The following is a 14106-nucleotide window of genomic DNA, read 5'->3' as shown; positions in this document are numbered from 1 at the left end:
CTTTTCAATTGATCAATTTATAACAAAGAAAAAATTAAAAAGGTTATGAGAAAGGTAAAGTGTGAATGGGATTTATTCAAAAAAATACGACGTGATATAGATTACGCACATCTACAATGTATAAGGATTATTGTCATGAAGTTTCGTTGAAATCAGATAAGTAGTTTAGGAGAAGTAGCCGGTACATCGTTGTGTCTACAAACTAGCCCAAAAAACTAAGTTTTGTGCCCTGGTTACAATGGTAACCAAAACATTACGACGTGATATAGATTACGCACATCTACAATGTATAAGTTTCGTTGAAATCGGATCAGTAGTTTAGGAGGAGTAGCCGGTACATCGTTGTGTCTACAGACGGACGGACGGACGGACGGACAACCTGATTCCAGTATGCCCCCCCCCCCCCCCCCCCCCCCCCCCCCCCTCACTTCGTTGCGGGGAGTATAATAAGCAGTAAGGGCGCAAGTGAGAACGGAAATACAATTGATGATTTGACTTCGATAGGAGATTCAAACTCATGGAGTATATAACTAAATATGCTTAAATGTTATTTCAGAATTATGTTGTCAATATCCAACATAAAATTCAAATTTTTGGAATAATGTAAACCTGGAAATAGCGAAGTACTTTTTTCGTGGTCTCCAGGAATTCGTTATACACAAATGTGACTGCTTTGTACAGTGCTCTCTCGTCGAATATCGGCAGATTCTGTAACTACTTCAAACATATTGATGTATGGTGCCGAATCAGTCGAAGTTAGTGGCACAGTACTATGTACCATATACATTTGTACTATCAACAAAATTCGGGCGTTTTATCAATGAAGCCCAGGGGAGACTACTCTGACGATAATAGTATGACGATTGATTACATGCCGCATACTATCTAATTAAATTTAAAATATTGGGACCGCATCAAATGATATTGTTTGATAAATTAAATACTTTTTATGCTGGGGTGGATTCAAAATAGGATTTGCCGAGAGGAAACACATTTTCAAAATATCTAAGTTTATTCTAACTTTACCAGCTTGTATTCTGAGCACGGTTTCTGATGGTGAATTACTACATTATGCTGATATGTAGTAACTTACCTACGACAACTATTGGACTGAATATCCCTTTTTATTCCTATTTTTAATGTAAGGATATACATTGATACTACAACAACACAGAAATAATACGCTCATACACTCAGCACACAACATCTAGATTAAAGTCACAGCCACGCTCGTAGTTGACTGTAGTTCACCGTAGTCAACTATGTTAAGCACTGATAAGTCTGTTTCATGGACAGGGATATCTCAACCCGAGTGTAAGAGTTTGGCCAGTCAACATGAGGCTTGCCGAGTGCTGGCCAGCCAATCACAAGGGTTGAGATATCTTTGTTCGCGAAACAAAACCATGTTTGATTATTTTCCTCACATACTTTCAAGCAAATTTAAACTTTTATGAAAGTTTTTTCATTGTGACGTTTACAATGCTTTTTTGAATGTGTGTCAAAAGTGATGACGAAATAACTTACGACATGGTTACTCAACGTAAAATGATGACGTTACGTTATGTGAGCAGCGTCATAAAGCGCGTGCCAGCTGTCTTTACCCCCTGTGTGAGTTCGATTTTATCTCACCCAAGGAAAAGACAAGCTACTCGTGCTCGATGCACGTCCTCAACAATTGCGTTTCGTCACATCAACAACACCATGACGTCACGGCGACAATACAATGACGTCACGTCGACAATTCCTTGCATTGATATAACGTCCATATTAAATACATAAGAAGGAAAAAAGTAAGAGAAAAAATAATAAGTCACTCCCATGGAAGTGAGACAGGGAAATCGCAATTCTCGGGGTAAAATATTTAAGTTGCCAAACACTCGGCCAGTCTCGTGTTTAGCAACTGAAAAATCTTGGAATGAAAGATTATATCATCTTTTCCCTAGCAGAAAGGGTAACCCTGTGAAGTATGTGAGAAAACGGCTCTACACATTTACATCTCTATAAAGACATTATGTATATGGTTTAATCCTCGACAGATTTTAGATGAACATGATAAATATTTGTGTACCGAACATAATTGACATAGATAATATCATGATATGATACATACAATACTGGCACTAAGAGAGATACCTCATTTTTAAAATTTTGCAAAATGAAAACAAAACCTACATCCTGTATAAAGACAGATTGCTTTGGCGAGGCAAGTAACAAGTTTTCCCAGATAAGTTGTCAAAGTTTGCTTCAAGAGCTATTTCTTTAAATCAAAAAGATATATCTAAATATGTTTCAGGTTAAATATAATAAAAAAAATTATCGGAAAAGACACAAAGATATACCTCAGCATGATATTGGATGACTCTATTTGAACTCATTATTTCATATAATTCGGTAATTGACACATCTTTGTATCGGGGATACATAAAATCTGGTCAGAAAACATTTAAATTATTGGTATTATTTCGTATCTTTTTAAAGCAACAAATTTGTCCATTATGGCGGGAATTCATCAGTGTTTCGTTGACCTGAACTCGAAAAGGTGCCCGCTGTGATCAAAACTGATAAAGATGACCCGCATTGTTAGGTGGATTGGTTCAAGCATTTTCCGGAGAAGGTTCTTTTTCCTGTTCGATTATAAGTGTTGCAGGTTTAAGCGGTTATTTTAATGAAATTTCCCACCAAACGAAAATTACTATAAATAAAATGGCAAACGAGACGAGTTTTTATTAAAACATAAACAGGCTACGGTATTTGTTTACTTAAGTATACCGAAACAAGTAAACACGAAAATGAGCTTAAAAGTGTGGGAATGCAAAGTTCAGGTCATATTTTGGAGTCTTTATTATAAAATAAAATAAATATATTGATAGAGTTATCAACATCACAGGCAAATCTTGTGAGTGTGGTTAGTCAAGGATAACATGGATAATTTGAGGCCAAATGGTAATGTCGAATATATTTTCTAATACGAAGTTAAGCCTTTTAAATATTTACAATATACACGGCTTTGAATCTTTCCTTACTTTCTACATCAGTAAGCAAAGCATTAGCCGGATATATGTATATGTCTATGCTGGTATGAGTCATGCTTGTCCTCATGCGTGTTTGACGAACACATATTGAAATAAATAAAAATAATTCAAAGGACATACGTAGGCAAATTCACGTACAGATCAACGCATAAATTAAGACCTTATTTTCGTCCTCGGGAAATATGACATGCCTTGGGTAAACAAATCGTCATGTCTCCCAACAAACAGGGCTATAAATGTATAAAGTTACCTTTATCTACATTAAAAATTTCCAAGAGACCAAAAGAAATATGGACTTTTTATAATTTTTTTCCTAAATTGTATTTACAATGTTTAAAATATAACATTATGTAAAAATATTTTTAAAGAAGAGGCCAAACGAAGGGGTAGTATATCTATCGTGTCCTTGGTTCAGCATGCATAAATATCAAGTTTGAAATTTCAGGCCTGGTTCAAGTACAAGTCAGAGAAGGGAAATCTAACAACCTAATTAGACTTAATTGCTGTGACTAATTACAAGTATTTAGGAATAATCATATAATTTTATCTGAATAAGGTCTTAATTTATGCGTTGATCTGTTTGTGAATTTGCCTATGTATGTCCTTTGAATTATCTTTATTTATTTTAATATGTGTTATATGCTAGATACATTGTACGTATGGGCAATGAGCCAAACTCTTACCTATGCAGTTAAACTACTTAACTTATACAAGTTTATGGGATGCATTAAACAGTGTGATGTTGATTTTTAACGAAATGGTAAAAACATGTTAGACAGGCTCAATACATTTATCCCACTACCTACACATAGTTAAGAATGTATACTTTACTAAACTCCTCATAGATACGCCTCCATACGAAAACTAAAATAGAATGACATTCATAGAAGACTGTAAACGATTTTTCACAAAAACAAGGCCTTAATGCATATCGACAATATATAGAGAAAATGACGAAACACCGACCAATATCTGAATCAGACGAGCCCTCCACCAGAATGTAACCTCTCCTCCCTCCCTCAACCCCCTCTGAAAAAAAACCCTCTTCTCCTTCCTCAAAAGAATACACAGACACTACAGCTCACCAAAAATAGTCATCTTGCAGTAGATCCTGAAAACAAATTTAAGTGACAAATTCAATGAAGCCTTCATAAGAGAACACAGTACTACATAACAAATGACCATCACACCACCCATCCATGCCATACATATATATCGTACGCAAATGGACGGCAACATCTCTAGACAGCATCACCTCCTCATTTAACCATGCTAGATATATACAGAACATGGGACTGAGTAGGAACATTTTTAAATAGCACCATCTTACACAAAACAATGGGCCAAGATAAAAAGCTAAATAAACGAAAATTACTGCATCAACTTTTACAAAAATAATCAAAATATCATTAAACACAAATACTGCCACAAGACTTGAAACATGCGAAAGTCAGCTCAATGTAAAATAAATGAAAACTGATTTAACACAAATTACAGACTAATATCACTCACATGCATCTCATGTAAACTCCTTTAACACATATCAACAAAACATTTGAAACAATAACGTACACAATTATCTACAATACGGTTTTTGCTCAACACATTCATGGGAAACACAGATCATCCCAATCACACAAGACCTTTCATAAAGCAACAACAATAACGCAAAGACAGACAGCATGCCCATATTGCGTGCAATAGACACTTCTCACCATAGACATGTTTATTTGGTATAATATATGTTGAACACATGTACTTAAATATCAATATTTGTTCACACTCATGAAATAAAGATGAACTTACTCAACTAGAAACTATTAAATATTTAATTTATAAATTCATATTCACATGTTATAAAGGAAACAAGTTCGTGATACGCGGTATGTTTCTATTTACTACTTCAAAAGAGTCTTAAGTGTGTTTGTAAAACATAAAAAAAATGCTTTCAAATCAGAGAAAGCAAACACTCCTATTGAGATAAATGGCGATATACATGACGCGGATATTTCTGAAGGTAACCTCTGCCACACCTCACTGCGTAATACTGCGAGACGAGTGCACTGGAGTGTTACAAGTTTTACTTAACAGTGAGAAAGTGATTGAGAATTTGATTAATTCGTGACACCTTAAAACCCATCGCGGCTTATCTATTCCTGACCAGGTACGACAATCAGGAGAGGTGACAGACAGCTCGTGAATATTTGTATGATAATGTGAAAAATATACGTATATCTTGCTGTTTCACCTATGTGAAATGTACCATGGACAACGTATATTGAATGTACTGCTGTTTATCGATATTACTTTCTACATCATTGCAGAAATATGTTAACTTATGATATATTGTCACCGACGATAGCAATTTCTGGTCGAAAACTGCACTGGAGCAGTGAAATACCTGCGGAGAAAAACAGTAATAAAATAAAGTTGAGTTCATGTTTCAAAATAAAAGAAATCTAAAATCTAAAAAAAAGCATTAAACTGAGTTAGATGCACCTAATCTTATGCCTTTTGATATCTACTTATGCCCATTTTGATTATCTAAGCTCCTGGAGCATATTATAGTGATTAACGTCATGAGCCAAGCCGACAAAAAGTGTTTTTGAATTCTTTAATGCACTTGTATCAGACATTCCAGGTAATGTGACAGCTTACTATAGAATTTATAGATGACATCGTAAAAGAGCATTATTGGAGTATTAAGTCCTGAAAATTCTTAATTTGACACGAGTATCACTTATAACCACAAAGATTATACGGTATTTGTATACGATACGACCTTTCCTATACATTTTTGCGTTAATGTTATTACATGTAGGCATAAACACTCATATAACCATCGTTCAATCATAGATTTCATCAATAGAAATTGTGCATGTTTATGATGTACGAACGAAAAAATGCCCCTTTAAATAACTTAGAAGATAGAAAATACTGAGATATTTTAGTTATGGGCATTTAACATAGAGGTTTTGGAATTAAAAAAATGGCAACATCGGGATTGTGAACTTCCTAAGTAACAAAACTCAGATTGTCATCGTAGAAGAGGAAATATCTTATTCTACCCGAGTAAGATCAGGGGTCCCCCAAAGTTCGGTTATTGGGCGGGTCCTTCCCTGTGAAGTAACCTCATCTTTTAGAGAAATATGTTACATGCCCTTTAGAATATATATATATATATAGAATAAAGTTGAAATGTCCATGTGACGGTAAATAATAATAAAATAAAAAGTCAAACACAGATCTGCTGTCTCCCTAGTACTTTCGCGGCTACATTGTGCCGCTCTTCGGGGGATTATTATTATTGTAAGGATAATCCCCTGAAGAGTGGCACAATGTAGCCACGAAAGTACTAGGGAGACAGCAGATATATGTTTGACTTTTTATTTTATTATATATATATATACTAACGGAATACATGCCTATCAATATACACGTCCTAAATACTGTATCACGTTTTGCTTATAATGCGCTTTATCTGGCTCAACGCTTTTCATCAATATCGCTATGGTTCAGTTTAAGGCCAACACCATTAAGATGATGAAAAAGATTTCACTTTCTGTATGGGTCCATTTCAGGCTTGATTGAATCACGTTACTCATATCGAGTAATGGAGTCGGACGCTACTGATTCGCTCCAATCCATGATTGCGTATATTTTATGATATGTACATATACTTGTTTACATGGATAAATAATAAAAATGCACTTTGTTGTTTTTGCAACGTATGATACACTTGTATGCATATAATCTATAAATGTGCATATTTGAATGCGATATAACGAATTATTGATCAACTACAATAGCCTTATGAAATATATTTCATGAGTTATTCTATGATGTTATTATCGTTTGTTTTGGTAAGGACATTTCAAAAATAGGTGTTCAGTGACCAGTTGAAATATTCATGTCCTAAGGATGCATGAATAATGGAGACATAATTATTACAGCATATCAATTTTGGTCGAAAATGAAAAAAAAAAATTTAGTTCTCTGCTACACTGCATATTAAATGCTGCAAAATTTTATTAACATTTTCGTTTATTATTAGAAATATTAATTAATCATTTGATTAATTAGACTTAAAGTGGAGCTGACATGACCAGTAACTATTTCGATAAGGCAGATCATATATTTTGCCGAGGTAATGGACATTTAGGGATTAACATTTTGTAAATAAATCAGTAAATTCTGTTTTCAAAATTGGCAAAAGAAGGAAGCTATGCCCTTATGCAGATACATGGACAAGTAAATAAAGTAAGTACAATATGGTAACGGACTTTCTTCCATCGTTGACGACACCCGAAATGTAGATCAATTCAAATTTTGATAATGCCATGTTGTCAAAATGCGAACCGTAGTAGTAATAGCGACAACATCAGTCATTCTCACAAATATTGAAACTTTCTCCAAACCACAAACACAAAAAAATACATTACAACAGAATGAAAGCAGAATGTGTAAGTTCGTTCAATTTTCAAATTTCCGGGGCATCTCGTGACAAGTACGGACAGTTAAAACGATATTTTTGTTTTTCTTTATCACAAATTTAATCCTTTTTAATTCGTTTCACGGAGAGAAACCTTTTAACAAATGTGCCCATCCTGACAAATTATGCGCACTTTCAATTAGAGAAATATCCTTAAAATGATTCCTTATCGCCAACGGGTTGGGAAACTTGATCGTCAGTTTCTGAATACCATTAGGATACTGAAAATGCTGTCAGATGACACTTCGGTCGTCTGATTAGCATATATAATGGACCATGGATGTTGATTTCTGCGAAGTATAAATAGACCAAGTGTTGCGTTTTTGGCCATACCCTTGCTAACATTTCTACCACGATGAAGATCACTTGTTTGGCCATTATACTGGTTGTGGGACTGGCCGCCGTCTATGGCGCTAAACTGCCGACACCTAATCATGATATGGGAAATGAAAAAGACACCTTGGTAGGTATTGCTTTTCTTCTTGTTGCATATATTACATAATGCCATAACAGTTATACATTTAATGTGACTGCATGAAAACACATTTTATTTTTCAATTATCCCCACAAAATTTGCCATAAGTTAGACCACCTGTTCGCTTCGGTCTCGGCCAGCAAGAGGGATTGATATAAATTGATAAAACTTGTTTTTCCAAATAGATTTAAAATACGTAAAGTTTACAAATTTGCGATTGCATAACGAAGGGTTATCCAGGACATTAAATTGACAGTGACATTAACAAAATATATCGGGATTTACTTGGAGTGCTGGGCTAAAACTGCATCTGTATATTTTTGTACATGGCTTTGATTACTAAACATGTTTAGGGACAGCACTTATATTGGATTGGCAAATAGAAATTATCACCAATTAAGTATCGTGTGGTTATTTTGTATTTATTTATGTTTTTTATTTTCATTTTTTTCCCTCATCGACATGGGAATATCGCAAAGAATATGACTAGACTATACGTACTCTACAGATAACAAATACTAAATTTAGATGTAATTAATCTGCCAACATACCGATTTGGCGGCTTACCGGGTATATAAACATTTTATTTTCTATACATATTAGGTATATAAACATTTTGTCTATCTAATGTATACATTATTACAAATTTATAAAGAATGGGTCTTTTTATATCCGAAATATTCTCGTTTGAAGAATTCAGATAAAGTAAAACCCCACAACCTCAGCTGTTAAGTACCATGCTGATAGTCCTAGACCATTACAGGTATTGATCTTACGTATGTTACACAATAGTCACTGAATGTCAACTTAGTAACTTCGCCGTTATTTATCTTATTTTTTTAATAACTGTATCACAAAAGGGAAGATATATAAATATTCAACATTTAATTATTTCAAAATATATATATTTATATATATAGTCATCCATTTGCAAGTCAAGGCTATGTCGGAAATATTGCAGGAGCCTGTAGTAAAACAAAAACACCTTTGTTACATTTTCACAAGTGATATATCGAAAATTATTCATTCTACAAAGGTTATATTTTTATTTTTTCTGATATTCGAGAAAATATCCCCTTTTTTGCTATAAAATGTAATAAACATAGCATTTAACAGTATCGTCAGTAAAACCAAAATATATTTCTAATATTTTGATATTTTTCACTCGTGCTTCGCAGTCATGAAAAATATCAAAATATTAGCCCCATCCGTGAAATGTATTGGTATTGCTGAGAACACTATACAAATATAGCATTTTAATGAGGTCGATACATGGTTATATCGACATAAGAAAAAAATATTGCCCGGGGACGTAGTCCTAGGTCAATATTTTTTCTTTGGTCGATATAACAATGTATCGACCGAATCTTAAATGCTCTAATTGCTTTATTATTTTTCTTGATTTTGTGAAAAAACTTTATATCGGGCGATATAGACTTAAAAGTTAGTTCAAAGTAGTTGTCATTTGGTTTCTAGATACCAATTCCATAAAGATAACTGAAAAGACCAATATGAATGAGACAACAATATTCAATTTTAATCAATTGAATCCTGTTATAGTTTAGTATTCAAAATACGATACATTTCATAGTGTCTAATCAGCTGTTAGAAAATCTATGACAAGTAAGATTCAGCATCAGCACATATTTCACAAAGGACCGTTCAGGACACCGTGGACTCTCTGAAATAAAAAAAACAACAGTATTTTAATCATTTTGTAACAAAGTCAAACATTACATGCATATTTATTGTAATTTAAAAGATTTTTTTTTTTAAATCATGAAAAAGGTATGTGCAGTATATCCTATTTTATTTCTATATTAATCATTTTAATCTTAGATAAACAAACCTTTGATTTCATACATTCGGCCATCTTCAGACAGCTCTGAATCATTCTGGTGGTTCTTTGTCTTTTCATCTGTAACTTGGTAGACATAAAGTGCATTCGTAGAGTCTTTTGTGACAGAAAAATCATAGTGTTTCAGGTTTGCTAATTCTTTTCTCCCTCGCCTCCCAAAGTGCAGCATGATATCAATAAAAACTAGAAAATAATGATAAAAATAATCAAAATTAAAAATAATACGGTACATTATACAGCAAAAACACATTTTCTTTTTCAAAACATAAATGTACCAGTATGTTTCAATTATTAAATTTATTTAATTGTATAATTACAAAAAAAAGTTAAATAAAAAACCAATTCCTTGTTCAAATGTAAAAAAAAAATCACCTTGCAAGTATTTGTTCACGCTTACCTTGTGTGTCCTCGTAGTTGCTGGTGACATATCGGTCATACTGCTTCCAAATCGTCGTCAGTAATGGGAGGTTGGTGGTCTATTACCGCTTTACCTTTGCGTTTTAACTCCTTGGTCATTGAATTAAAAACACGATTAGAATTTTTGAAATCATCCCCCTTGCTTATGTTTATATCATCACGTTCTTTCTCCAAGTGTCTTTGGATGCCACTTCTATCGGCCAACAATGTTGATTTCTTGTAAAGTTGCCCTTTCCTGTCACGCATCTCAAGATAAAAAGCTGACAGTGCGTCATCTGATTCTGCAGGAGAATATGCCTCGAATTTGTCCTGCATGCTCCTGGCTGTAAGGTATTGTCGAAAAAGCTTCACAACTGTATTGGTAGCTCGTTTCGTGTAAGAGCGTCGGCATTTTCAAGAATATTGTTGATATCGTCTTTAGACAGATTGGGGAAACGGTTGTCGTCTGCCATCTTTGATTGTTTACACTATTCAGGTCGCTCAAACGCTTGTGTCAATAACGTACGTACAAAACGCTAAGACCTCGTGTGATCTAGATGCTTTCTAAAAATAACCGTGCAATATAGTTTTTTTATAAACTTTTTTCCGGAAACAGCGGTCAATATAGCTTTTTACAGGTGGTCGAGTGACCTCTTTTCAGCCAATCAGAAGTGGCAAAAAAAACAAAGAAAAATAAAATGTTAGATATCCACTATTTAAACTGCATACGATGCAAATTTACATGTATGTTGTGTATAATCAGCTACATGTATAACCTTCGCTTCATATATCGTCATTCCGTTAATTGGTTTTGCAAAAAAAAAATGGAACTTCCGTTTGCGTTCATAAAGACTTATAACAAATGAATTCATATAACAAAAGTGTTTTACTGTATATTATAAAATGTACAATTGTTTTAAAAACATATTATTTAAATCTCATTAGATGATATCAATGATAAGTTTTTCATTTCAACAAGAAACTTAGTAGCATTATGTTCATCAATGACAAAGAAATGGTAACTCTGCGCTCGACAACACTTGGCTTATACAGTAAGCTCCGTGTCACCGTTTTGTTTATACTATTAATGATATATTAGGTGAAACAGGATTTTCATCTCCATTTTTTTTTATCCTGACAAAGAAAGAAAGTTGTTTCTATGTCTTCCAATTCAGTTATTTACTCTGGATTTACTATTACCAATGTACTGTTTCATCCTATTTCATGACACTGTTTTATTTCTACTGAAATGAAAACCTGTTTTCCTGATAAAAGAAATCTAATTATTGATATTGCGGACGGCAGAGCAATCATAATCGTTATTCGTCACATTTACCTAAAATTATATGTAGGGTGTCTTCGATTGAATAAAAAAGACGCTTACTCACTCTGAGCACCTGGTCATATCATCCTTGTACTTTTTTGCATGAGTCTCCATGTAATTCTATTTTTGCTGATATTCTGCCCTGGTTTTATCGTTTTTGGGTTTGATATATGGTCTGAATGTTATGTCGTTGTCGTATCTATAAAGTCGCATGTGTGTGTTTATAATACATTTAGTTCTGTTATATTTACAACAACAGGAAGCTCTACGGTCATCATTGATGAAACTGATGATTAAGAAGCGGTCTGTCTTAAAGAGTCCAGCAAACGAAAAACGTGATTTTGATATTGGGAGACGTGGGCAATGCAACATCAAAGACTTTGTTTTCCTATTTACCAGTTTACCAGGTATTGTTTTGTTATATATATATATATAGTAAACCCTAATGTTGTAATTAGATTTAAAAAAAAAAAAATTTTTGTTTTTGTTTTTTTTTTGTTGAGATTTTCACTTATTACTTATTAACTAATTATAAATGATTAACATGGCTAAGACTTAAGTAGAAAATAAAATCAGAAAGACAATGCATGCACGCCCAAAAATATTTTATTTGTATTATTTGATATTCTTCTTTCAATCATTTAATCAGTAATTGTTACAGTTTAAAAGTAAAGGGTATATGTATTTATTTCTATTTAAAAATTTTTTAATCTAGGAATCAGAAACGCACTTGATGATATCGGAGGTAAGTAATAATTTATTTTCTTAAAATCTTTAGTCAGAGTTAAAAATGAATAAATGAATATAATCATAAGCAAATAAAATGCTGATATCGGAATTAAAATATATTATGAAAATTGGATAATGATATAGTTTATCAAAGAAAATTTAACCGTTAAATTAATTAAAGATAGATATTTCACGGTAAGGTAAGTTTTAACCTATGCTTATCAATTCATTAATTGATTCAATCAAATTATGTTTTAGAACCTGACGATGTCATCGAAATTGTTCGTAAGTATTCAACGGCTGGACACTTTCAAAAATCTTTCAATCTTATAATTATTAGTCAATAAAGACCTAAAGAGATCAGATAATGTTATATCTATGTACATATTTAAGCATTTTTTCAACTTTTATTTTAGCTATTTTCATGCGTGATTTCCTCTCTCATATATACTAGGTTGGCCAATTTACCTAAGTGCTAATCTGTATTTGATTTTGAATTCCTGTAAAATGCTTGCTCACGAAAACTGATTTTAAAAAAATTTGGTTAGTTTATATCGACGAGGTAGCACTCTAAAGTAAACAAGACAAGCGGCCCTTAAACAAAGTGTATAGATATTGAAGGGGATTATGTTGAAAAATAATACAATATGTCCGTCAAAATTCAAATCCTTCAATATGAGGCTCACAACCAACTAATCAGCCCTCGTACTAAAAAAAATAATGTAATGCTATAACATAATCTTTCAGAGGAGATCGCGAGTGTCTTCGGACAACTGCAATGTAAGTATATACATATTTTTCTATTGTACGCAATCAAATTGTATTATGACCATTATCATTCAAGCGTTACGTTAGATTTACAACTACAATTGAGACATGACTTTAGTTTAAATCACATCCTATTACATTTCTTTATATGTCATACATAATATACGGGAATATTAAAAGGATTCAGAAAAAAATGTATATGAATATGTATGTTAATTTATCTCCTTAATTGATGATAAGCGGATGACAACACAAGGAGAGCTTAACAATAATTGTCAATAACATGGACCAGAGAGAGAGAGAGGGGGGGAGAGAGAGAGAGAGAGAGAGAGAGAGAGAGAGAGAGAGAGAGAGAGAGAGGTGGGTAGGAAGAATATTTAATTCGTGACTTGGTGATACTGTAATATAACTGACGACTGATCTTTAGTATACAGTAATATATATTTAGTCGGATAAATGTAACCAAAAAATTAACATATAAGAAGTATTTGTCAATAATTTATTGATGGTGAAAGATTTTAAGTTTGTCAATATGCTCTTTCAGCTGTCATGGAGCCCAGCCTACCTTTTCCAACCTCGTTCAAGTAGGAACACATGGGGTGACGACTCTTTCTGGAACCCACGATGATTACCTTGCATCCTGTATAAGCGGACTATCTCGTTAGGATCCTATTGTATAACCTTAGCCATCTCTCTTTAATAGAAAATTACAAGTTTATCTTATTATTAATTTTTAACACATTAAGCCAACTTACGACGAACTGGCGCATCTACAAAAGATCTATAAATAAACATATTTAGAAATTGTCATTCATCATTCTTTAGAAAAAAACATCAGGGTGAAAAGCGCCAATATTCTAACCGATAAAGTATTTAAGTTGCAGCTTATGCAGAAGGAATCGGGCGACATTTCAAATTTTAACTGATTTTTTATTATATAATTTTCTCAACAATTGTAAATGAAATTCGATATATTCGTAATTGCTCTAGATTCATTAGTTTCTTGCTTTATTAAAATACAATGCACTGAAA

At 33.1% G+C, this 14106-nt stretch overlaps 1 protein-coding gene and 1 long non-coding RNA gene across 2 annotated transcripts; one reads left to right on the top strand and one right to left on the bottom strand.

Annotated features, from left to right (window-relative positions):
* The first annotated feature begins 7804 nt into the window (after nt 1-7804).
* LOC117330884 lies at nt 7805-14106 on the top strand. The gene is made up of 6 exons (XM_033889436.1): nt 7805-7987; nt 11837-11984; nt 12293-12322; nt 12565-12591; nt 13054-13086; nt 13619-14106. The coding sequence occupies exons 1-6, from the start codon at nt 7880-7882 to the stop codon at nt 13660-13662; spliced, it is 390 nt and encodes a 129-aa protein (XP_033745327.1). The 5' UTR covers nt 7805-7879; the 3' UTR covers nt 13663-14106.
* LOC117330885 lies at nt 9515-10994 on the bottom strand. Its single transcript, XR_004533414.1, has 3 exons — nt 10255-10994; nt 9849-10040; nt 9515-9680 (listed from the first exon to the last, which is right to left on the bottom strand). It is a non-coding gene; the product is annotated as an uncharacterized LOC117330885 (long non-coding RNA).

The sequence above is a fragment of the Pecten maximus genome, chromosome 7 (genome assembly GCF_902652985.1).
Source record: "Pecten maximus chromosome 7, xPecMax1.1, whole genome shotgun sequence".
Lineage (NCBI taxonomy): Eukaryota > Metazoa > Mollusca > Bivalvia > Pectinida > Pectinidae > Pecten > Pecten maximus.
Note: the sequence above shows the minus strand (reverse complement) of the source record. Positions and strands in the feature narration are given on the sequence as shown.

Coding starts and splice junctions, on each gene's coding strand:
- LOC117330884 (XM_033889436.1), top strand. CDS start 7,880: ATGAAGATCACTTGTTTGGCCATTATACTGGTTGTGGGACTGGCCGCC. Junction 11,985..12,292: donor CCTATTTACCAGTTTACCAG/GTATTGTTTTGT, acceptor TTTTTAATCTAG/GAATCAGAAACGCACTTGAT. Junction 12,592..13,053: donor CGATGTCATCGAAATTGTTC/GTAAGTATTCAA, acceptor ATAATCTTTCAG/AGGAGATCGCGAGTGTCTTC.